The sequence below is a fragment of the Hippichthys cyanospilos genome, chromosome 7 (genome assembly GCF_059441005.1).
Source record: "Hippichthys cyanospilos isolate Australia breed blue-spotted pipefish chromosome 7, RoL_Hcya_1.0, whole genome shotgun sequence".
Taxonomy (NCBI): domain Eukaryota; kingdom Metazoa; phylum Chordata; class Actinopteri; order Syngnathiformes; family Syngnathidae; genus Hippichthys; species Hippichthys cyanospilos.
This window is the reverse complement of record NC_142375.1, coordinates 4,176,029-4,203,281: the sequence shown is the minus strand read 5'-3', so window position 1 is coordinate 4,203,281 and position 27,253 is coordinate 4,176,029. Positions and strand designations below refer to the sequence as shown.

At 40.4% G+C, this 27,253-nt stretch overlaps 1 protein-coding gene across 1 annotated transcript; it reads left to right on the top strand.

Annotated features, from left to right (window-relative positions):
• The first annotated feature begins 444 nt into the window (after nt 1-444).
• Nucleotides 445-27,253, top strand: gpm6ab (glycoprotein M6Ab). Its single transcript, XM_088419353.1, has 7 exons — nt 445-701; nt 16,455-16,647; nt 18,526-18,682; nt 19,797-19,950; nt 22,681-22,757; nt 22,871-22,936; nt 25,953-27,253. The coding sequence occupies exons 1-7, from the start codon at nt 665-667 to the stop codon at nt 26,103-26,105; spliced, it is 837 nt and encodes a 278-aa protein (XP_088275479.1). The 5' UTR covers nt 445-664; the 3' UTR covers nt 26,106-27,253.

Below are 27,253 nucleotides of genomic sequence, written 5' to 3'. Positions count from 1 at the left end.
AACTGTAAACACACAAAAGAAACAGGTAAAGCTTACTTTATCACTTCATTCCCCATCTACAAATCCCAATCTCAATATTGATCCACATATAAGGCGCATCGGATTATAAGGCGCGCCATCAGCTTTAAAAAAAAATAAGGCTTTTAGGTGCACCTTATAGTGTGGAAAATAAGGTAATAATTAGCCTTTCTTTTGCGTATTGTGATGCAGATGGTGTTATGAAATGATCACAGCACATTTTTATTGGCCAATTTTCTGTTCGTGTGCATTGATTGAAACGTTTATCCTGCAGGTTCATTATCATTTTTTTTTCACTCATTTGAGCCTTTCGTAAAAATCACAAGAAATTAATAAAAAAAAACAACTTTCCAATAGGGATACAATATACTATATTATGCCCAATGCTTTAGTCTGCAGTATCTACAGAGCAGCACGCATGGTGATAGATCCTTAGATAGGATGTGAAGAAATGAGCAAATGAGGAGACACGGTGCCTAAAGCAGGGCTGCTCTGGTTCTCCATCATCTGCAGAAAGAGAAAAACACATAGGCGCGTGCACACGCAGCCTCCCACATACACGCACAAGCACACTGTGGTGATCGCTAGCAAGGGGCTTTAAACCGCTTCACCCGATCCTGAGACAAAGGGATTCTAACCTGCAACAATGGAGGAAAACATGGATGAATCACAAAGTCAGAAAGGTAGGTCGTGAGTGAAATGGATTATTTTCATCTTGTTATACGTGTGTTTCATTGTTCTTCTGTTCACACATCCTTTCAAAAGGCTTTGTGTATTGTGAGCAAATACACCATACATGTATTGTTTCTAGAGGAAAAACGTAAAATACAGTCTATTTTTTAAATTTTCTTCACGATTCAGAAGAAAATATTTAAGATACCATTTCTACTCTTATGCATGTTTGTCGTTATTTAGCAAGAGACCGTAATCATTGATGAACTGCTTTTGAAAAATACGGCAGAACATAGAGCCATATTCTGTTGTGTGTCTTTTGATGAATGGATAATGAAGCAGATTGAGGATGAGATGAAATGGCAGACTCTGGAGGGATGGGGTTTTGCTTAGAAAGGCTGGGTGGACAGATGGATGAATGGAAGGTATGGTCGGATAAAAAAAAAAGATAGCTTCGACGAAGTATGTAGAAATGGAAAGGGGGAAAGAGGTTAAAAACAAAGTGGAACAGTGATTGATGCCTCTGTTGGGATTTTCTTTGTTAGGCTCTATTGTTGCTGCTTCACGCTTGTCTGAGCATCTTTTCCTCTCCTCTCTCTACGTGTCTCTTGTTTTTGGCTGTCTATGTGGCTCTCCCCTGCTTTCCCTCCATTTTCTATGCCTATCCTGTGAGTCCCTCACTGGTTTTCCTCAGTATGTGTGACTGTTTATTGTTTCAAATGAATATCTGTTCAAATGAATTTTGATGCCTTTTTACCTCAGTATTTGATTTCTTCCCTGGTTCTTACATGGATTGCCTGGCTCTGCAATCTATCATCCATCTTTATTTTGGCCGTTAAAAAAACCTTTTTCTTCGTTCGTCATTATTTCGGTCAATTTTTAGACGATGTTTTTCACAGTATGTTATTTGTCCTGTTGTTGCCTGCCAAAATGGGCGTGTCCGTTTTCCTCCTTGCATCCTGATCTTGAAAAATAACATATTCCAGTCACACAGATTCCAATGACTAAAATTGTATTGGAGGTTTCCTACCTCTAAGCATGACAAACATCATTATTGTTTATTCCGTGGATTTTTTATTCCTTTTTGTCTTCTTTTTTTCCATATTTGCTGCTGCAATTTGATGTAAACATTGTTTCATCCAAATGATCTTTTATGGATCCTGCTCTTCTCTGCCCTGTCCCTAAAATTGTTCTTTTTTTTTTTTTTAATGTCAATATAGCAACAATATTCAGCCCTGTCAATAAATAACTGGCTCGGGCGACGCCCACGACACCCTCTCCCTCCCCCCCATCAAGGCAGCCTGTATGGCGCTACATTGCAAACCATATTTTACAACACAATGATCCTTTTGAAAGAAATGAATTTTAAAGTCAGTGGAATTGAACAAGCTATTCAATCACTTGCCACACCAGCCGATTAGTGCTTATCTTCGGCACCCGCACTTTATGCTCCACCTGTTTGCCACTATCATTTAGTCTCCGCTCTTTCTTATCCTTGTCCCTTGACATCCAGTGAAGCAGAATGTACGATCATTACAACTACACGTTTTACAACAATATTCAGCAGCTAGTTTGTTCTTTAGCGATATAAAACAATCTATTCTGTTGGGTTGTCAGGAGGTTTTTTGATGGCAGATTTTTTATTTTTACCTGACATTTTTTTCCAGCTATTGGCCATGCACCAAGTTTGAATGCTTCCTAGATTTCTTTTCTTTTCATCTCCTCTGCATTATTTTGTTAGCATTCTGTTGCGTGAATGCCCATGGACCCACTACTGTATTCTCTAATTGAATGCCTATTGATTTTTTGCAAACACAAGCACCACGGCTAAATGTGATTCATCATTATCAATACATTGAAAGTATATTTTATCCATGATGATTTGTATAGAGACTGACAGTATGGAGATGACTTAATTGCTTAGTAGTTGATACCATTCTATATGTAATCATATTATATGGTAACGTAAGTTAAGATGTAAGTTAAAAGAAAAAACATTGACTATCAAATGATTCCATCCTGATGATGTAATCTGGTTTTTGGTTGATATGCTTCCTCTGTAATTAAATTGTTTAAGGTCTGAATGTACTGTATATACATATATAAGAGAATATAGCTGACGATAGACCCAATTATTTAAGCCCCCAATCACTAAATGCCCTAAACATAAACCTATACGTACGCATAGCCCAACTTGAGAACTACTACTGGTCATCATGGATTTTTGCAGAGCTTTAAATTTTTTTATTGTGATTTCTATATGAAACGTTAAAAATACCCTCCCAAAAATGTTCCAATAGGGACATTTGATTTGATTTTGATTTAATAACCATTAAATCTGTTCGAATATATACAAAGGATTGTAATGAGACTTTTGCATATTCAAAAGGAGATGTTCATTACCAAAAAAATCCCTAAAATATGCTATTCAAAAGACTAGCACTTTTTTGTTTTTTTAAACATTTGTATTATACTCAGGCAAAATGCACTGGTATCAGTTTGCAGTGCAAGTCATTTCATAGTTTAACCCTTTCGCCTGATAGTCTGAACTTTATTAAGAACATGTTTTTATTATTTTTTTTATTTTTAGGTCCTAAACAGGCACGAATTTTCAGGATTTTAGAGGCATTTAGGACTACGTTAGAATTGAAGCAATGACTGTTATGGATGCTTTCAGACGTTTTGCCTATTTAGACTATCGGGCGAAAGCGGCCGCTATGCCCAGTAAGAGCCTACTTCACAAATATTGTTAGTAGTCACTACATCAAGCATGTTCGGAATTCATTTTGACTTGTGGATGAGTCTAAGATGAAAAAAGCCATATTCTCTTTGAAACATCCATCTTAACCTCACAAGGCTTGCTAGTGCCTATCCCAGCTGACTCTAGGCAGTGGGCGGGAGACACGCTGAACCGGTTGCCAGCCGACTGCAGGGCACAGAGAGACGAACAACCATTCGCACCTAAGGACAATTTAATACTGTATGTCCAATTCATCTGTCATGCATCTTTGTGGAGTGTGGTAGGAAGCCGTCGTGCCCAAAGAGAACACACGTAGGCTCGGGGAGAACAAGCAAACCCCATAAACAGGAAGGCCGGAGCTCGGTTGATTTGAACTCGGGTCTCTTTACCTGTGAGGCAGGCGGATGTGCTATTCACTGCGCCACCGAGCCGCCCCTCTTTGGAACATTCTATATATAAACATAGAGAACACTTTCCACATGTTGGCTAGCATACATGTTCGTTGCATCTGAAATGTTTTGACAAAAGCTATCACAGCTTTCAAATCTAGCCTGTAGCAACTCATGTCACCTCAACCTTTCCGGCAGTTGATCCGCACTTCTCCACCTCTGCCTTTGCCTACTTTCCCTTCTCTGATCTCAGTCCCTCTATTCGATTTTTTTTCACTCCAAAGCTAAAAACCCACTTAACAAATGTACAGCGCTAATAAGCTTGACGACAACGGGAAATCGACTCCATCCATTTTGTCTTGTTTTTGTTTGTTTTTTCGAGACATGAGACTGACAGACAGATGCCAAGTCCAGGTGATTGGACACGTTATAATTTCCCCCTCCCATACAAGCAACACAGCATGACTGACTCGCTCCAATCTGTTCAATCTACAAAACAATTCTGGTTTTATGCGGGTTTGTGTGTGTGCGTGTGTTGTGTGTATTTACTCCTTGTGTCAAACCTCAGCGTCTTCTCAAGTACACTAACAGTTCATTGCAACATATTTAACATTTTACCTATCTTTGAAGCAGAGTAGTTACTAAGATAATTAATTAATTAATTAATCATTGAGATATATGAAGTGTCAAATGGTTGGAAACACGTTCAATTTCAAATGACCTGAAACACATTTACATGGTGAGAGACTCAAGCTATTAAAAGGACAGTGTGTAAGATTTTGACCCTTTTTCATTGAAAAGGAATGAATTAAATGATTGTAAATGTCAAAAACTTGCAAAGGAATGTGTTCTTAAACAGAAGGTTTCAAATACAATCATGGGTCTAGTTATCATTCATTTATATTACATGGGGGGTAGCACTTCTCCGAGGAGGCGGCCATGTTTGTTATAGCTATGACGACGAGCTGGGACGACACCCCTTTTTGAGAACCCCTGCTGTAGATTATAAACATCTACCGTTGTCATTGTTTGGGGTTATTTTTCAAATTATAAATAGTTCTTCATGAAGTAAATGACTTCATTATTACATATCAGGGCATTTTTAAAATCAATTGACTAAAACAATGGACTAAAAAGCTTTCATCAAATACTGTCCAGCATTTTCTGGAGCATCCATATTTCTAAACAATTAATGTACTAGTTACTACCACTACCACGACTACTACCAGAACAACCATGCATGTTTTCGGGATTGTTGGAGGAAACCAGAGTAGCTGAAGAAAACCCACGCACGCGGTCATCACTCCACACAGGAAGGCCGAGCTGGAAGCGAACTGAGGACATCATAACTGTGAATGGTGAATGCATCAATGGTCTTTTTTTCAGAGTTTAAAATGTCAGAGTGCATTTGAACCCATCGTACATCTTGTTCTTACCTTACAGCGGTGGGTACTGATGGCCAGTAAGGCATTCTTCGCTGGCCTGAACCTAGTCAGAAAAAGCACATGTATTCATTTTTTCAGCAGGACGTCATCACATCTACAGCACATCTTACCACTGTCTTGATTTTTGTGTGATGATGTGTGACACATTCTCCTGCATGCAAGCTACATTGCAAAATTTGCAAACCCATTTTGTTTGCTTACAATATATTGTGGGTGGGCTTGAGAGACATCAGCTTGTCTTTGCCTCAACTGTATATACAGAAGCACTACGGTAGATGTTATCACTTCATTCAATGGTTTCCTAGAAGATTATGGGAATGGGTCTGCTGGAATCAGCGGATCCATATCGGAATCCACTCTTCTGACAAATCCAGCTCGGCTTTGCAGAATTTGCCATCCTTTAAATCATGTCGCAAACGTTGGCTCCGGCATTCAAAGGTGTCGAGGCACGCATCCTTGACCACTTGTTCAAAATGCACTCTGCTGTCAGTCCCCCAACTGGACAGAGCTCCGCAGTTCTTTCTGTCCGCCAGGCTGGCCACGTCTTTCTATCCAGCAGAAGCAGTGCTCGCATAAAATGGCCAAAGTTAACCCCCTAAGTGCTCAAATGGCTAAATATTAAGAGGACCGCTGGCCACAAGTCATCTATCCATAAAAAAATGTAATTGACGAGAATTCTTGTCACTGGCACACAACCCATGCATTTTAAATGACAACAATTCTCATTCATGGTGCCTACTTTAACCTGAAAAGTCAACTATTTGGAGCTTTAACCATGTACCAATGTTGATTTCTCACCTTAAATACAGTGATCCCTCGTTTCTTGCGGTTGATGGCGACCAGAACCTCCTTCTGATAAGTGTAAAACCGCAACGTAGCCCTCAATGGTTGATGGCAGGAGGGTAGGGTAGGAGTTTTAACCTACTCCCACCCTAACTCGCATGGTCGTGTCAATCACATGTCTTGTAGGCGTACCCGAGAGCTGTGCTTCCTCAATGTAACACACGCTGTGACAAAGACTCAAATGGAGCAGCTGCAGTGCGCTGCAAATCTCTAACAGAGATTCTTTTTCTATTAAATTGGAATTTCATGTGTAAACTCTGATTGTTATCATCTTTGGTCAGCTACGGACTTTGTTTAAATTAGACTTCCGGGCGTTGCTAATATAAATGTGGCTCTCCCTGAGACTACAAAGGGGTGGTAAAGGATAACAGTACAGTTACTGTATAAGGTTTCACAATTTAAGATTTAAGTAAATATATGTACTGCAGTAATTCGACGCCTGAGGAGTTTCCGTTGAAAAGTACATTTGTCGTCAACTCGTCTGTCTGGCATGCAGGAAACCTTCACAGTGCGTCTCTGCGCAAATTATCTTTTTTTTTCTTTTCAAAGAAACATCCACGATGCAAAAGGGGGCAATAGACGAGGCACGACGTAGCGACGGATCACTGTTCTCTCAAAGTATTATTTTCCTTCGTTGATACATTTCTATGCATTCTTTGCTTACTCAGCATTCTCACGCTGGCCCCACCCAGGCAGACTAAAATAGCTTGAAATACGCTTATGATGACAGGAGCGAGACAGGAGCAATTCTTACCTCTCCAACACCTTCCCCCTAGAGTCTGTGCAAGAGAAAATACAGGGCAATCTTATCCACATATTTTAGTTTCCTTTTGTTTCCTGAGCTGAGGAGGAGATATTTTACACCGAGTCGGCCAAGTAAACTGCAAAGTTTCATTAGCTACAACGTTTTACTATAGAAAATACTGAAGTCGCCAAAATGTGTGTTTGGGAGCACACAGTCGGACCATCAGAAGTAAATAATTCACCTGCGGGCGGAACAATTGTTATGAATACTGGGCTTCCACAGCTACACGGTAAGTAAGGTGCGATCTCTGCAAACAAGCCGTTTTACTTCGTTGTTAGAAATATCGGTTCCATAAAAGTCATAAAAGAAATTAAATCACAAATGAGCAAAACGTAATTTGTATGCACGCACTACGCGGTAGAAAGTATTTGATTATCAACTCACGGCCCCTTTAAAGAAACCGAGTTATAAAACATACATTATTTGGTTATTCTTTTATTGTTTGTTTGTTTTATCAGCGTTTTAGGCAGAATTAAGGATGAGTTGTGAATTATGACGATGGCAGTGAAGCAGAGAGGCTGGAGCCCTATACGGGAAATACTGAATTTGGTGGTAACTATACTTGTAGAAAAATACTTCTGTGACCACTCTTGTTTGCATAAGTGCTAAATCGACTCTGAAAGAAAGCTGACAAATGAAAGAGGAAGCTTCATATCTATTTCATTTTTATGACCGCTAACAGAGATGAACCTAATGGAGAGAAGAAATAATCAATATAAATCTACTTAGTGCATTCATAGTGGGAGTGCGTGAGCAGCGTGACACAAGAATGAGAAGCAAATATTTGATTGTAATACCACACAGGGGAAATAAAAAAAAAACAATGATTTGTTTTTTATGCCCTCTTTTGTGTCTCTCAATGTGAATTTGTTGCATACATAAATAAATAAAAAGTTATCAGTAGTTAAGGTTACATGGCATACATAATTGGATATTATTTCAAATAATATAATTTTCTATGAAATGGAAGTCCTCATTTTAAGATAAAAATAAAATTATTAAAAAAAAGTGGATAATTTGAAGTATGGTATATGATTTATTTCCCTGCAAAAAATAAAACCCTATAAGTTGAAGGTTTTAAAAATAGTATATATATATATATATATATATATATATATATATATATATATATATATATATATATATATATATATATATATATGACTATGCTGCAATAGCAATTCAGCTCAAAAGCATGTACATGGTTTTGGATATCTACTTTTGTTGGTGAAACTATTTTTGCTAAAACAGGGATGCCACAAGAGAGGAGCCAGATCAGATTGTACACCCTCACAGGAAAGAGTTTGATCCCTGTTGTGCAGTAGACACATAAGCACTGTTTGAGTTGTTTCATGGAATCCTGGGCCCAGTGTGCGTGTGTGTGTGCGTGTGTGTGTGTATAGTGCGTATGCGCGTTGTTCTGCCCCCCACCCCCCGCTTTTTTTTACTTTATTTTTTGGTGTTTTTTATATCCTCGTATGGACTTCTGCCACGGCTGAACATACGCAGTCTTTTTTCAAGTCAACGTCCACCTGTCATTGCACTTTCCTTAATGCAGTATTACCACTCCAGGCAGTAACCTCAGATTTGTGTCTTGGAAAGGGGTGGGGACCACAACAAAAGCAAGTAAGATTATTGCTCATCGACAGCTGTTTAAAGGAGACTTTTTTTTTCTCCAGGAGACACATCTTAAAAACAGAGAGGTGATGCGGCTCTGAAGGGTGGATTAAAAATGTGCACCATTCTAAATTTAATGCCAAGGCTAGAGGCCAGCTATATTAATAAGTAAAAACATTAAATTCCAACAACATAAAATAATCTCTGACCTGGATGGCCATTTTGTACTAGTCTCTGGGAATCTGCAAGGTTCCCTTGTGATGTTAGCTTTAGTGTGTGGGCCAAATTGGATGCTTTTATCAGAAAATTATATTCTTCTTTACAAGAATTAGAGAGTTTATGTCTCATTAAATGGAGGTTATTTTAATTTAGTTCAAGACATTTTGCTTGATAGTTCTTCATCGAAAGCCTTCTCTCTAAATCAGCGCGACTTTTTTAAAGCTTGGTGACATGTTATGCACCGGTGGTGACGTGCAAATCGTGCGTGATAAAGGTGGCAATTTTGCTTGTGAAGCTAGAGCTGAAGTGACCTCAAAACTAGTATTAGGTGTTAAAGTTGACAGTGGAGAAACCCTGGCAGATCTCGATAGAATTAATGAAGCTTTTGTTTAATTATACTTGGACCTGTATGCCTGTGGTGCATGAGATGCTTCAGAAATGACTTCCCTCAGATAGAAAAGATGTCAGCTAGGGATATTACAGTGACTCATCTGCAAAAAGCTATTAAATGTCTTAGTTCTGGTAAATCTTCAGGCCGGGGTGGCTTCTCTGTCAAATATTTTAAAGTTGTAGACAATGCAGACCTTCAAGAGGGAATATATGATAAAAAAAAATTAAAAAAAATTAAACTGTCAATTTCCCCAAGACACAGTCTAAAGCCACAATCTCTTTGATACTGAAAATAGACAAGGATCTATTGTTATGTGGTAGCTTCGACTGACTGTCGAATAAAAGTGAGACCAATCTCACTTTTAAATTTAGATTTTCAAATCCTGGCAAAATTTCTTGCACTTTGACTACAGTGCCTTATACAATCTCTCTAGACCAAACTGGATTCATGACTGGATGGCATTCTTACCACAACTCTGTGATGAGTATCTCCCATAATTGTATGCAGGCCCCAATTATAAATGAGAGATCAGGCCGGTATCATAAATACGTGTCTAGGGGAGACTGGGGTTCGAATCCCAGAGAGGGAATACATGCAGCAAATGAAGGAAACCCACAATCAAGGCTAACAAAGAAACAGCTATTAGTCCAGTGTTCCAATATATGTAATCAAAATCTGCTATTAAAACAAGCGATTAATGAAATACAACAATGATGCCATGGCAAGGGGGAACCATTATCATCCATCGCCACAATCAGAGATTGGTACCATGCCCCAACAAACAGCCTCAACACAAGGGCTGCTGACCTGAGAAGGAGGTTTGTGACCCGACTGGAAACCTGGAGCCCCCGATGAATACCAAAGTACCTTTAGCAGATCTATATGAATGCTGCTCTGAACCTCCACAATCTCCACAAGAATAACAAGCTGATACATAGTACAGCAATCATGGGGATGCTTGGATACGCAGTACAGCAACAGTAATCATCGAGATGCTTGAATAAGGTGGACTTGGGACATAACAAACAGTACCCGCCATGGAAGACATGATTAGAGGCCATGGAAAAGACGATGAAGGCAACCCGGAGAGAAGTGAACCAGAAAGGAAACATGGTGAATAACCATAGGACCCATCCCATCCAGCTACTGACCAATCAACTATCAAGTTGGAAGGCCCTGTAAGGCAAAAATGAGTAAGGCATCACTGCGGAAAGGAATTGGCAATAGATAGAGCAGTCGCTCGAGATTGTAAGAAGAGACAGACATACCTGGATTGACTACAAGAAAGTTTACGACTCGATGCCGCAAACATGGATACAAGAATGTCTAGAACTTAAGGACCTTCATCTAGTGCAGTGTTTCTCAACTATATTTTGCCAGGCACCCCCTAGAAGAGAGAAAACGTTTTGCACGACCCCCCCCCCCCCCCCCCCCCCCCCCCCCGCCCATTGATGCACTGGTTATAAATCAGATTATTATTGATGAAAATTGTTTAAGTCTACCTACACATGTATCCTTTTTAACATTAACAACAGAAAAACACAATATAAATCAACTTTCAACATCTGTTAATTATTTTTAGCGCGTTTATACGGGCTACAGATTAGTCTAAAACGGAAAAAAAGAAGCAAGTGCACCAAAGTGCCTGAAACTAAAAGAAAATGATGAAAATTATTACTTTATTGCAATTACATTCCACATGACAAAAACAAAGCCTTTTTCCTGGGATCATACACGTCCCCCCTGGCATCACCTCCCCCCAGAACAAAACAGAACAAATACTGCGCAAAATATCCAATAAAAATGGCCTTTTCTCTTGATAGCCGAAGACTAGTGAGCATCAAGGCCACAGTCCAGGATGAAACATTGAAAATACAAGACTACATTAGAAAGATGGCCCTGATGGATGAACTGCTAAGTGACTGTCTCAGGCAGCTGAACCCTGAGGAGGGTGCAGAGGAGGAGGAACAGACAACCTGGAGGGAAAAAACCCCTACATGGCATGTACTACCGTCAGATAGAGGAAGTGACTATCTAGAAAACCGACCAGTGGCTGGATAATACAGGGCTGACAGACATCACAGAGGCACTAATTATGGCAGCACAAGAACAGGCCATAAGCACAAGAGCCATAGAGGCCAGGATCTACCAGAGTAGACCAGACTCAAGATGCAGACTGTGTAAAGAAGCCCCTGAGACAGTCCAGTACATACAGTAGTAGCAGGGTATAAGATGCTAGATGGAGAGGCACAACAAAGTGACGGGAATAGTATACAGGAAAATCTGCAACCAGTATGGAATAGAAGTACCTAAATTCTGAAGAACCATACTACAGAAGGTGGGTGCGAACAGGTCTAAAGTACTGTGGTACTTCAGCTTCCAGACAAACGACAAACGGGTGCTGGGTAGCCAACCAGACATAGTGGTGGTGGACAAAGAGCAGAAAAGGGTAGGGGTAATAGATGTGGCGATCCCAGCTGATGGCAACATCAGAAAGAAGGAACATGAGAAGGTTGAGAAGTATCAAGGGTTGAAAGAGCAGCTGGAACAGATGTGGAGGGTCAATAGTTGCGTGGTCCCCATGGTAAACTGGGTGAGTGGCTCCAGCAAATCTCTGGAACAACATCACTCAGTCCAGCAAAGTGCAGTCCTAGGAACATCCAAGATACTGCGCAGAAGCCTCAAACTCCCAAGTGTCTGGAAGAGGACCAGAGCTTGAGGATGACATGGATACCACCCCGCTGGGGTATAAACAATCCCTGTCCCAATTTCTTATAAAACTATAAAGGACAACAAAGTCAATTGGTTTGCGTAACAAGAGTTGTGTTCTGAGATCTTAGAAAAGAAGGAAAATATGAGGAATGTGAGACAAAACAAGTCTTCGTCCATGTCCCAACAAGGGCATAGAATAAGCTTGGGAAAAAAAATCCTTGCACAGGTGTGAACAAAAAAGCACATCTCCAACAACATATAAATGGCTGGGGGGCATTGGTGGTGGGGGTATCGTGGCCACATTTAGACAGTGCCAGAGCTGTGCTCTGCTCAAAAATCGGGCTTATAGCTTTAGTCTTTGGTGATAATAAAGATAATGATTTCAGTAATTTAGGCCAACAAGTTAGTATTGCTATAAAACAATTCAGTGGACCCCCGTGTTACGAGATTAACTTGTTCCGTGGTTGGGGTCGTAAGGTGAATTGGTCGTATGACGGGCAATCCAAACCTATATTAAATAGCTAATGCGTTTAGAACCCCAGGTAAAAACATCAAAATTGTACATACATATAAAAATTGGTACTAAAATAGTATAGTAAGTGCTATGTGTGTATAATATACATGTATACAATCAGAAAACATCATAAATAAAAAAAAATATAGAAAGGATTTATTTACCTTTGAGTGCCACTTGTTATGCTGATATTCCCTAATAAGGGTTATCTCCAGCATCGTTTCCATATAAATGATCTTCTTACTTCTAACTAACATCTCTAGCAATCTTGGGACCCATTGCTCACCCTTTCAACTTTGAAGTAAAATGTACTATAAATACGGTTTTGTAACCACTCACAATCGAACAAAGCTTTACCGTTCTGCCATTTTAAACAAGTGGGGCCGACCAATGGCAGACCACCATCTCCGTGAGGAGACGCCGACCAATAGCCGACCAGCATTGTAGTTGCGCGTTGGATGGAAGCAGACGGCAATAGAAAATAAGTGTAATTACCTAAAACGCCAGCAGATAGAGGCAAAACAACACAAATACAGCCAAACCCCTAGGGTCATGACAGCTATTTTGGTCGCATAACTGGGAAAATGTCATAAAGAGGGGATGCAAAAACTCAGTATTCCATGGCGCAACATGAAAATGATGTAAATCAGGGACGTTGTAACTTGGGGGTCCACTGTAGTTGGCAATTACAATTTTGTGGCAATGAAGTTAAAGAAAACTGTCAAAGCGATATACAATAATTTTTTCATGGACTGTCCAGCGTGCGCGATGTCTAAGGATTAGATGTTCATTATTTAATTAGTTTATTTTTTAATGTCACTTCCATCAAAATTTGTGTCGCTTTCTACATCATCTCTCGACTGTTAAAGTTAGGTTTAGTGCAGTAAAGAGTTAAAAATGAATACTTATGAATATTATTTGATCTTATTACCAGGCAGTTTCTGAAAAAAAATACAAGAAAAAACAAAAACAGGTGGCAAAAAAATGGCAAGGGCTTGCCCATGAAGGCCTGTTTCCATCTAGTCTAATACTTTGGATGGATGAACACAAAATAGATTCAATCGCTGCTACAAACGCTCCTCTGGCAGGTTGTGAAGGATGTTTTCTGAAAGCCCATAGTCATCTCTAATGGAATCCCCAGCTATAGGTTGTGCTGGGTGCGTACACTCCTCGCGACTCCGCCTTGAAAGACAAACTAGACGGTCAGGGCAATGAGCATAGTGTTGTTTGCCAACTTAGCTTTAGGAGGTAAACATGTGGGTGTGTTGATGTACACTTGGCATTTGTGTAGAGAGCCACGAACAGTGGTGAACGAACACATCCTCAGGGGACATTGTTGCTGATGTAGCATGTGGATTACATTCTTTAACCCTGCCTGTCAGAGTGCATAGCTTGGAGAAGAGCCATTCAAGGATGGTGATGTTTAAGGGGTGACGATCTCCTGTGATAGCTTACAGACATTGCTAGATTGACATATAGCTTTGATTCAGAATTTTCCACCTCGTGCAGTCTAAATAGTTGTGTAATATCAACTTTATTTTTTTGAGCACTTCTTCACTGTTTTGCCAATTTAAATTTGTGCTTGGTATGATTTGGGATTGAGCTTTGATCAGACAAACCCAAAGTTGCACAGAGAACAGATCGATATTTGTCTTTCAGGATGTTGGAGCAACTATCTGGAACTATCTTTTCCCTCAAGCTTTGTGATAAGCAGAGGCTTGACGATTAGTCTCTGTGTTTCTCAATACCCAGTCAGCCATGATTTGCAGTGTGTTTACATTAGCATTGATTTGGAACACAAACACTGGTGAGGATGAAAACTCCTGCACTGGAGTGTTTCTTTAGCACCCTGATAATATTGCACTAACAATCATTAATATGGAAGCATATTCTTCCATCTTTAGTTTGCCCTGAAAATTTTGTAATCCATAGAATACACTGCATCAAAAAGAAAAGAAAAAGAACTATACTACCCCTCCTGTACACCCTCACAAACGAGAAAACATCCTGATGTTTATGGAGCATATACAGGCATTTGTGATTACTGTGCCCCAGTTTTTACCAGGTCACTGGGTCTTGCCAGCTTATCAAACCCAAATATGCAAATATGAGGGGGATTATGTCCTTGCTGAATCACAGCATACAACACACAGTGGCAAACACCTGCACACACATTTTGTTGCTATCTTTGCAATATTTAGATATTATATAATATTTAGACAATGACAAAAATCACTCTTCCACACTCTCATAACACATTTATAACACAGTGTTTCACTCTCCTCTATCTGCCTCAGAGCTGCCTCACTAGTGTGACGAATAATCATCCTCCAAATAATGGCTGAATGATTGGTTAGTGGTGCAAAAATCCATCCACCCATGTTTTAATATAAAATAGCTTAGTTGTAATTAACATTTTCTTGAATTCAGCCATTCAATGCAAACATTTTTGAATAAGATGTTTATTTTTATGGCTCTTATCTTGACATGAAACATGGTCTATTGATCTCTGCGGAATACCCCACTGTGCAGACTGACATGATTCGTGTCTGTGCAGGGAAATGTGTATTAGTATGGCTGTGATGCTTGCCGAGCTGCACTGTTGCCATAACAACGCTACAGGCAAAGTGGGTCAGCAAGGCTCCTGCCACACCCCTGCTGGCATGGCAACATGGCTGTTCAATTAAACATGTAGGATTACATAGACAATTGAAAACACACAGTCTTTTTTCGAAGAATTAGAGAGATAGTTTCATCGTTCTCGTACATTTTGTCTTTGCGTCGAAGCATGATGCTTGTATGTATGTATGTGCGTGGTCCTTTTGCTTTTCATTTAGCTTTACTTCGAAGCCATCCTTTCTGGACGGATTGAAAAATGAGCCAAAACCAAAGTGGCCTCTCAAATATCAGTCAAAATTAAAAAAAAAAAAATACCGCAAGGTTATGGGGGAGACGATTTGTCATTATCAACGTCAAGAAACACAAGATAAGACAAAATGAAACATAACAGCTGTGACCATTGTAAAGGGATAATTTCTCGATAAAGGACATCAGAGCAGAAGAGGACACAGGGAGCTACTGGAGTTTTAAAACCACCCCCAGCTTTTTTAGAGGTTGTAAATTCAGTGACTGTGGTTGCCACTCGAATAAACTCAGTGAACCCAATCCTGGCTCACTATATCACAATTGACACGACAGATGTCCTGGCCACATCCTACTACACTAGTTCAATGAATTGCAATAACCTGTAGGATGAAAGGTCATTTCCATCATTTCCATTCAGTTCTTTACATTTGACTTACTTAAAATGAAATAGCTACAATGGAATCCAGTCATCCTGGCTTTCTGTATCCTTCACATCTGGGTCTCACCGATACAGTGTCATCAACGTAGGCCTATATCTGCTCTTCTTAAATTTTAATAGAGGGAAAATGAATAAACCCTTGATTGCACATTACAACAATATGAACAATCTTTAGACCATCCCTATAGGTTAAATATCCTGATACGGGTCAAAATAATGATTGTACATTTCTACTGGGTTATCCACTTCAGGTTGGAGTTGATTGAATCTGGAGTTGACTTGACTGACTGAAAAACAGCAACTCCAACTCAAATATATATATTAATATCTATGCGGTTGACCGCTTGCTTGCTTCTTTTTTTTTAAAGAATTGCATAGCATTTCAAAATGTTGATGTTGATGTTCAAATTAACAACCAGAAAGAGATTCAACACACACAATTTGTGTTTGTTTTACATATATTCATGAGGGAAGATTTTGCAAGGGGTTCCATGAAAAGATTAAGAGCATTGTGAAGAAAAGCATTTGGTAATATTTCACATGTATTGTTATTTTTCTCTCTCTCTCTCTCTCTCTCTCTCTCTCTATATATATATATATATATATATATATATATATATATATATATATATATATATATATATATATATATAAATACTTTGCTTTTATTCTCATTTTAAAATTTGGTCAACAGCTTTCATTCTTGTGCTACCAACCCCATCTTGGGCATGATCATGTATAGTCATTGCTTCATTACGCAATCACGTTTTTCTGTATATGTTCAGGTTGTAAGGAGTGTTGCGAGCGATGTGTGGGGAGTCTTCCCTGGGCATCCCTCATTGCCACCATCCTGCTTTACATGGGCGTGGCCTTGTTCTGCGGATGTGGTCATGAAGCTTTGAGTGGGACGGTCACCATCCTCCAGAATTACTTTGAAGTGATCCGAGCGCCTGGAGAAACACTGGATGTGTTCACCATGTAAGTAACTACAGTAACATGAACTTCATATGGATACACTATGTAATCAAGCTTGCTAGTAGATCATTTTAGTTTTCATTTAAATGAATAACAATATTATATTGTGTGTCTTCACTTACTCAGGACTTTTTTCCCAGGCTATACTTTGAAAAAAAAACACAGAATAATGTCAGGCAAAGTCCCTGACCAAGGTCTTGCCACTCCTCCACCTGTAGAAACAACAGTCTATAACCTGACCTTTAAATAATCCGTTGTTTCTACACATGACTCAAATGGAAACTAAAACTACCTCAAACTATGTTTCATATACAGAAATAAATTTAGTTCATGTAGAAAGATTGATCTTTTTATGGTCAGAGAAATGTCAGATTTTAGCAACATAAATGTTTTGTCACCTACATAGAGTAATGTTTAAATTGAGCAAATATTTCACCAATCACAAAAATATGTCAACTCATAATGGTCCCTGTTTCGGTTTGTCACAATCATCCATCAATCCAAATTTTTTTTAACAGTTTGCCCTTACAAGGTTTGCGGGCTTGCTGGTGCCTCGCAGCTATGTTTCGGCCCAGCCAATCGCAGAGCACATCAGAAACACATGATCAGTCACACTCACAAGCACACCTAGGGGAAAGATGGAGTGGCCATTCAAGATCTTAGAATTGTGGGAGCAAACCGGAGTACCCAGAGAAAACCCACGAGGGCACGAGGAAACATGCAAATGTTCACGGAAATCTGCGCCATTGACACTCACAAACACACCTAGAGGCAATTTGGACTCTCCATGTCGGTTTTTGGAAATGTGGTAGCAAACCGGAGAACCCGGAGAAAACCCACGAGAGCATGAAAAAACATGCAAATGTTCACGTGACTCTGTGTGTCACGATATATTCTGAATGAATCAAACTGAACTTGGCAGTAGCAGAGATGTTCACATGTAATTTTTGGGGCCGACTGATCAGTGTTTTTTGATATTATTAGGGATGTATGTACAATGGCTTTGGATGAACAAATGTTCCTTCCCACAAGTCATTGGAAGAGGGATGGGACCTTTGCCATTACTTAATTCTAGGTGGCATTTTGGATGTCATCGGTGATTTGTTAATTTCTGCAAAACAAATTTCTGAAAGTGAATCAGTAAGCTAGTGTCATTTTTGCCTGGCTCCTGGGAATCAGTCAGACAGGGCCGTGATGCTAATAGCGGCAACAACATATCATTGCATTTTACATTTTCAGCAGTTATCTGTAGGTAGATAATGGATTAAATATCATCTTTACGTACAGTGGCTATTTATTTTCTTCTGAAATATGATTTATTTGGGTGGTGATATGTCTAATCTGGAAGTAAGACCTGGCTTCCTTAATTCCTGCTTCAATATGCAGATGCAATGCCCCCTTTCATGATGTCCTGTCAGTGCACTGAGAGTGACTGCTAGGAAAATGAGAGCGTGTGTTGAGTTTGCATGGACGGTACGCTGATTGGGAGGGGGTGCTAGTGAGAATGCTGAAATTAGTAGGAACACTTAGATACGCGTGAATGGATGAAAACACCACGTCTAACATTCTTATATAGTATGGCACAGGTTCTGTAAATTGAGTATGATTCTGTAATTGACTGAAGCCATTCATGGATGGATTATGCTTCACTTTGCTTTGTCTATATTGTTCAAGTTTAAATCACATGTCCACCATGATTCACTGCAACAACAACAACAAAAAGACTGTACAATAGACTTTTTTGGCGGTTGTTTCTCCATTAAATGGCTCATCTACTTTTGTTGTTTAAAAACAACATACACCACTGTAATAGTTTGATTAAACGAAAGAGATTTCAAGGAAACATTAGAAATGAAAGAGTGATGTTTATTTTCTCTGCAGCATTGACATCCTGAGGTACATCATCTATGGCCTTGCAGCTGGATTCTTTGTCTTTGGAGTGCTGTTGCTGGTGGAGGCATTTTTCACCACTGGAGCAATTAGGGATCTGTATGGAGAGTTCAAGATCACTGCTTGCGGACGCTGCCTGACTGCATTTGTAAGAAATCTAAGATTCAGCTCAAGAGAAATAATAGGACTCTACTTTTTATCTCATGTCCTTTCAAAAATAGGTGGTTCCTTCAAACACGCATTTATTTTCAAGAAGATAGTGTTTTCTTTGTACTAACACAAACACACGCATGCAGTGAATAGTCTGTGGCCACTATAATCTCATATATATGATGGATCAAAACACAAAATTACGTTGTAATTGAAGAAGTCTAAAGTAGTAAGACTTTATTGGGATCATTCATGGACACAACACTACTTTTCAGTGTAGCCGAATGAGCTGGAAAAAGTTGTTTTTCCTTTTCCTTGCGACGCAGAATGTGTTTGTTTAACCATCAATACCCAAAGTTGCACAGCATCCCTGTTTCACCAAGTTTATGATCGTGTATACATGCCAAAAGATCGCAATTAATAAACAATTAAAACGGAATACCATTCCGTGTTCTCTAACTGAAGCACTTGGCTGCATACCTTGCCACTCTCCCTAGAATCAGCTGGAGACATCCTTACCAAGTCTGGACTCGGATGTTGTTTTAGTTTGCTCGCTTCTTTTATTGAAAATAATGCCCTAATAACCTCAGCTGACACCACCTGCTTTTAGCTGCAAAAGGCACTGGTTGCTAAAAGCCAAATGACGTTCACCTTCTAGCTCGTCGCATTACAGTGATTATTGAAAGTAAGAATATGGCAGATTTAAAAAATGCACATCTGTGCATCAAAACTCGGTTTATGTGGATGACGGATCAATCTTCCTCAAATGTTGTCGAATAATAAAACTAATCGAACAACTCATTTTGAAGTTACCAGTATAGCATAGATGTCAAACTCCAATCCTTGAGGGCTGGTATCCCGCATGTTTTACGGTTTTCTGTCCCCAACGCACCCGATTCAAATGATTGGCTTATTAGCAAGCTCTGCAGAAGCTTGAAAATCACAGTCAATTTGTACTATAACGCTCTGTGCCAAAGTTTTTGTTACTCACAGCAATTATAAATCAAACAGATCTGATAAACAGGTCGAGGAGGAATATTGCTAATTCTGTGTGACAAAATTTATATTTCTAGTTTTGTATTCTGATTGACAATTTCTTTCTGTGTGTTCAGCTGATGTTCCTGGCCTACCTGTTTTTCCTGGTCTGGCTGGGTGTGACAGCATTCACCAGCCTGCCCGTCTTCATGTACTTCAATGTTTGGTCCATGTGCAAGAACACTAGCCTGGTTGAAGGAGCCAACCTCTGTCTGGACCTCCGCCAGTTTGGTATGTAACATGTGTAACATTACTCGTGCTTGGAATTTGTCCAATGAATAAACTCCTCATCCTGAACGTGGGTTTGATTCATCTAATCATTCCCTAGAATGGTAAACATGACACCCAACCATTGCTAATTTCTAAAACACTTGTCCCTCATAACCAAAGCTGCCAATCCCAATACCTCTACAATCTGTAACGTTTTTTTTTCTTCTTGAAAATAATATCTTCAGTAGTAACTCCCACATTTAAACACATAATGTGTGATAAAATACAAATCATATAAATATGTACTATACTATGAATATAAAAAGCCTTTTCATCAGAGTCTTGGAAACAATCACTGCTGTGCAAACATATTTATCGTACCATTGATATAATATTTGTCACTCTTCTCATATGCAACCGCTTGGGAGCGGCAGTTGCCTAATACCATCAGAAACTCCCCTTTGATTTTTCTTTATCTTTGCAATTTCTTTGTTTTCTATGTGACACTGCCAAAACAGACACAAGTGATGGGAAAGATTACGATAAATGTCATAGAAGCAACATTGTATAAGATATGTCACAAAAAGAGACGCAGGACTCAGTTAAATAATGGTAACAATAATACTAATGAATTAGTAAGTTATTTATTTGAAAGGGACAATGCATATGAATGAACATTCACAAAATGTACCAGAATCAGACAGTGGTAAATTTAATAATTAATTCATTAACTAATATTTTTGCTCCTCCATGAGCCGTCACCTTACTGTGGTGGTGATTTTAGAAGCTGAGTTGTCTGGGGCCTTATGCCCATGGCAGGGTCATGCATGGCAAACGCGTCAAAGGCAGGGACCAGAAAAAGCACAGCTCACAAATTCCTTTTGACAAATACAAACATTGGACACCTACACAAATTCCAGGACAAATTTATATAGCCCGGGCACAGGGTGCCCCCCCGGCACAGGTCACAGCCCCCCCTCTGGAGCCAGTTCTTGGGGATGGGGCTCGTTGGCAAGTGCCTTGTGGTCTGGCATGCACCCATTAAGGTCGAAAAGGAGCGTGGCTCCACTTTTCCATGGGCCCACCACCTGTGTGAGTCGAATGAATGGGTAGGTCGAATGAATTGTGAGCTAGGTGGCGGCCAGGTGCGGGGAACAATCTCCAGAAGATTTCTGACTTGACATAGTCAGACTTGCCTCAACTCACACCTTGGGTTCTGATACCAGTCATCTTGAGAGGGACTGGACTCTCTTCCACTCTCGAGTTGCCCACAGTGAGGGCTGTAGAGCAGGGGTGGGCATACTGATTGCCCCCGGCTCTGCACCTGAACATTGGGGTTCACCCCAATGAAGGAAAGCTTAGCCTCTCTTTGCCATCGGGCAGCTCTTGACTGTTGTTTAGACATATGAACCAAAACAACACCTCATTTAATCCAATCTTGTTGGAGTTGTTGGCAGATATACTGAATAGTGCTTCCTCGTTCTGCTGAGGGACTTCAGAGCTCATTTGGGCAATGACAGTGAGACCTGGAAGGGCATTTTTAGGAGAAACAGAACCAGAGTGGAGTTTTGTTATTGGACTTCTACGCTCATCATGGACTATCTATAACAAACACCATGTTCAAACAAAAGTCTGTCCATCTGTGCACTTGTCATTCGGACTCTTCAATTATTGACTTTGTGTTCGTGTAATCAGATTTACAACACTGTATTTCAGATTTTTAGGTGAAGAATGGGGTGGAGCTTTCAATTGATCACCACCTGGTGGTGTGTAGGCTTTGATGATGGGGAAGGATGCCAGTCTGAGCCGGAAGATCCAAACATATCATGAAGGACGGCCGGGAACAGCTGGCAGAGTCCACTGTCAGAAGGAGTTTCAAACTCCCACCTCCGGCAGGATTTTTCCCATGTTCCGGGAGAGGCATTGAGTCCTTGAGGCCATTTGTGGTGGGTGCGTGTAGGTACTCACTGAACCTGGTGGTGGACACAGGTGTTAACGGATGTCGTCAATCAAAGAATGAGGCCTATTGGGGACTCCCAGGCAGCTGACAAGTACCGACTGGCCAAGCGAAGTACAGCAGTCGGAGAGGGAAAAACTCGGGTGTGGGAGGAGTTCAGTGAGCCCATGAAAACAAATTCCGGATGACTTTGGAGAAATTCTGGTTCGCCATCTGGCCTGTCAGTAGGGGGGAGCAGTGCATGGTGGAGATGTGGCGCTGCCGACCTCAACTCAGAGCCAGTGGAGGGAATATTTCAAAGACCTCCTCAATTCCTCTGAGGAAGCAGAATATCGTAACAACCCGGTGGGCTCTCTACTGTCTCCTTGGTGCAAAAGCTCCGGGAATGGATAAGATCACCCCAGTGTTCCTCCTTGACACACCTCACAAACATCTCATAGGCATTGGGGACAGTGCCTCTGAATTGGTAGACTGGGCTGCTGGTCATCTTTTTTTAAGAAAGGAGACTGGAAATTGAATGGAGGGATTACACCTCAGCCTCCCCGGTAGGGTCTACAAGATGCTGTAGAGTCCGACGAGAAGTTGAACCTCAGATTCAGAAGGATCAGTGGGGTTTTTCACGCTCATCAACTCACAAGCAAAACTGACTCATTTTAAATGTTTGGTCATGATAAACTCATACAGCAATGACAACTATGTGTAATTTTCACACCAAACTCACTCTGCTCTACATTTGAAATGTAAAAACAGACATTAGGATTTCTTTTTCTCTTGACCAATTTTCTTTTCATCAGGAGCTGTAACCATATCTGAGGAGAGAAAGGTTTGCACGGGATCTGAAAAGTTCTTCAAAATGTGTGAATCTAATGAGGTAAGAACTCCTGCATTATTTGGTCTGATCCAATAAGAAGAAAAATAATTAAAAAAAAAAACATTAAAAAACTTACAGATGAACCATTCTAAGTCAAATTATAACTCTTGCAGCTGGACTTGACCTTTCACCTGTTTGTGTGTGCATTGGCTGGAGCAGGAGCTGCTGTGATCGCAATGGTGAGCAAACAACTAGTCGACATACTTCTGGACCCTCTAGCAAATTTTATTATTGGATATTTTGTGCAGTATTTGTTCTGTTTTGATTTCAACTAAATTATGGAATTTAAAGTGTTTAATTTGAAATAATAGATGACTTGGTTCTACATCATCGGGTAATAATTCATTTACCTTTTTTGGGGAGAGTTGATGCTCTGAGTATGTATTTTTTAAGTACTGCCTCATATCTCTACACAACATGTAAAAAATGGCAGTAATAATAAACAATATAACGTTATTATATAATGTTTACTTTGTCCATGCTAACTATATTTTCCATCGATTCATTTTTGTTTTATTTCTGCGTCGGGTCATGGGGGCTACTACTCGAGCAGAGAAGCCCAGACTTCCCTCTCCCGGTCATTTGATCTAGGTCCTCAAGGAGGATCTCCTTGCCATTCGAGAGATATAGTTTCACCAGCCTGGCCGAAGGTCGTCCCCAGGGCTTGATCCCGGTGGGACATGCCTAAAACACTTCACCAGTGAGGTGTCCGAGGGCATCCTAAGCAGATAACTGAACCACCTCAACTGGCTCCTCTCAATGTGGAGGAGAAGCGGCTCGAAACTGAGCTATCCAGGAGTGCCTGGATGACAAAGCTTTTCACCTTATTTCTAAGGGGGAGCCTGGACCGAAACTCATTTCGGACGGTTGTTTCCAGGATTTCGTTCTTTCAGTTACGACCCATAGCTCGTGACCATAGGTGACGGCAGGAACAAGTAATCAAAGAACTTTGCAGTTCGGCTCAGCTCTTTCTTTACCAAGGCTGTTCCCACCAGATCTTTCCGTCGTGCCAGGCCTTCTCGGCCACATTCCTGTTCTGACTGCCTGAATTCTGACCTTGCCTATCCCTGAAAACTGTAACGCCTGCTATCCCGGAAATAAGACCAGCTGGAAAGAATTCACATGCAGGGAGCTCTGGGGTGGCGTCAGGAGAGAACAATCCTGCCAAAGCCATCCCCATCCTTTGTAGGGCACCTACCGGGAGTGAACACACAACACACTGCCTGTGTATCTTTGCACCTGTCAGGCAGCCACCATGAGACAATCCAGTTCTGTATACTTGATCATCCAAACATTCCCCTGATTTTGGGTCTCCCCTTGTTGCGTCATCACAACCCTGCATGGGATCAGCTTGTTATCACTCCTGCCTCAAGCGGGCCTCTGTTCCAGGGTCCAGCACAGTCCTGCCAGTCAAGCCCAATGTCACGAGGATCCCGCCTGAGAAACCTTCAGACAATGCATTGTCTATTGGTGTCCCGGCAACATTAACATATAGCAGCACTAGCCTCTTGCCCAAATGACCTTTCAACACCCCTTTCAACTGCATTCAACACCTCAATTATACATTATGAATATTTGGTCGTGGCTTTCGGACTCATTAAAACCCCACACATTCAAGGACTGTTTTCTGATGTTCTGAGGGACAAGCTCAACAGATACTGTATGTTTTCGTATAGCTTGACAAAATCCTCGTTTCCTCGGCTGCTAGAAGAGCATATCCAGCTGGTCTGCTGAAAAACTGCAAAAGTGTGAATTTCATGTCTTGTATGTGCCATTCCTTGTTTATATTATCATCAACGACTGCATTCTAATGGGCCCGGTGAAGGTTTGTACAAAATACCAAAACATGTTTTAATTTTTTTATTGCACTGTATTAATTTGCTGTGCACTTAGTGGTTGAGAAGAGTGAGCAATTGTGCTCATGCATAGTTAAGAGGGAACATTGCCTACTGCCCCAATACATTTGGTTTGGTTGATGGGCTTCTGGTGAAAAGATGCAAAAGTAGTTTGTGAATCTATCATTCACTGAGTGGGGCTCGTTTGGTGCAGGAGATGAAGTCCTTGATGAAGCCCTGGATGTCAACTGCAGTTAGCCATTGAGCTGGAAGTGTTCTGACCGGTACTGTGAAACAAGGAGCATAATGTAGACAGGGGACAATATTGGTAGGCTTTACACAATTTTGAAGTAAAAAAAAAACAGGAGCAGGGCTGGACAAAACAGGGCATGGGAGGCTAAAGGTTTTGATATGTAACTGAGCAACTCAAGCGTATATACGGAAAGACATCAGGCCAAGTGAAAAGAATTGCCCTTAAAAAGAATTGCTGAAGAACACTTCTTTTCGTCCAAGGATTTGACACAAATCACAGATCTGCCACTTCTGTTCCAAGTCAGAGTTTCCGTCTGAGTCCTGCTCCTAGATTACTGAAAGACCAAAAGTGTTTAGTGCAAAACAAAACCAGGCCCGCAGGATTAGAAGATAATCTGTCTCTGTGATGCCTGTGCATGGCCTTAAATAATGTGGAGCTCTTGCACCCTGAAAACCCAATCTTGACAGCCAACCAATTTTTTTCAATGGGCACTGAGCCCAGACGATTAAGACTAAAGGACTGTGCAGCCCCCCTCTGCCTGATCCACCATTTAGGTCCAGATTGTTTTAATTCAAAGCGGTGTCCATTCTCCCTGCCTGGAAGGCACACCTCAAGAGGGCGCCCTAGTCAACGTTCGGCTAAAGATTACCTGGAAGGACTGGTTTAAATGCATGTTCGTTCTTTCCCATTGATGTGGTTGCGCCGGGCTCATTTTTGTTTGTTTGTTTTTAAACGTGTGTTTCGGAAGGTAATGAAGCTTTACCTGTAGCAACCAAAGGTTCTTCAGTGGTTTCAAGTAGAATATCATAGTGCTGGACAGCCTACACTGGTTTAGATAAATCTTTATCACTCACCAAAGCATTATAGTTTCGTACTGTAGCTTGTTTAGCAAGTGAAAAAAGATGCATATGTGCATGGGACATTGTGGTTGCATGATTCCCGAATGCCCGAGTCAAAAGAATTTGGAGAAAAACCCGGTAAATGTATCATATAGATGCGACATAACTTATCCAAATATACATACAATAACTGAGGTTCCGCGGTATTCTCAGCAATCACTCGACACGAATAAATGTCTCTCTTCCTGCTTTCCTTTTGTTCCTTTAGGTCCATTTTCTGATGGCATTGGCGGCTAACTGGGGATACCTGAAGGATGCCAGTCGGATGCAGAAATATGAAGATATCAAGTCAAAGGAGGAGCAGGAGCTTCATGATATCCACTCTACACGCTCCAAAGAACGCCTCAATGCCTACACATAAACACACGAGATGGAAAACAACACATGCATCTGCCAAACAGACACACAAAACAGTTTATATACACACACACACACACGCACACACACACACACACACACACACACATTTGCAACACACAGTCACGCCAACAACCATTGCATACAATTAAAAATAACACATCAGTAAAACCTGTATATTCATACAGTTCTGTGGTAGACACCCAAAATGATGAAGACAAAAAAAAAAAAAAATGATATCCTCCGTGTGCTTCCAGTTGATCTTGTGCCTTGGTGCTCTATGCTAATTGGCTAAACATCACACGTTCAGCGAGTTAATAGCCAGAAAAAGGAATATGATTTAATCAACATCAGTGGGACATGAAAGGTTATTTTAATGTTTCGGATGTAAATAAATCAGACATTTAGTAAGGTGCGAGACCATCGGAATCTTAATTAAAATGGTAAATACAAAACATTTTAGTGAAAAAACAAAGGCTCTTGGCTGTTTAAGGGTAAATAATTTTACAATGAATAGTAGTAACCGGCTTTAAATCGAGAAAGAAAGAAAGAACCTAATTTAGGAGACCCTGTATAGCCGTATAGTTCATATAATAAAGCAGACCTACAAATACAATAAAAACCAGGCTGAAAATTAAAACTAATCCAGCATGAATGTACAGTACTTAACAACCTGTCATAAAACTGAGGAGATGCCACCCTGCATCATGAAGCGCTTGAAATGTATAATTTTTGAAGTAGAAAGTCTGGCAGCTTTACTGTTTTGTTGTAAAACAACATATTTGAAAATTCACGGCAAAAAAGTATCCGTTTTGTAAGACCTTTGACATTCTTTTGTGTTAGATGTTAAACACAAATTGGATCAAAAAAAGTCAATAAAAAAACAAAATATAGGGGATGGTATTATAGAATGCGCAGCACTGGACACCACAATGTAAGAAATGATAATGGCAAATGTCTCTTACTAGCATTACACACTGAGGCAACAGTCAGCTGAAGACACACGGAAAGCAGTATGTCGACTCATCTTTTCTTGGAGGGTGGATAATATCAAGACACCACCATCAGGAACCTCAATACTATCGATGCACAGATCCAGATCTGACACATGTGCACGCACACACACAAACACACGCACACAAACACACACGC

What these genes read in the sequence shown, in the direction of transcription:
- gpm6ab (XM_088419353.1), top strand. Translation starts at nt 665, where the DNA reads ATGGAGGAAAACATGGATGAATCACAAAGTCAGAAAG. An exon ending in ACACTGGATGTGTTCACCAT is followed by an intron (nt 16,648 to 18,525) that starts GTAAGTAACTAC and finishes TTTTCTCTGCAG; the next exon opens with CATTGACATCCTGAGGTACA. An exon ending in GAGCTGCTGTGATCGCAATG is followed by an intron (nt 22,937 to 25,952) that starts GTGAGCAAACAA and finishes TTGTTCCTTTAG; the next exon opens with GTCCATTTTCTGATGGCATT.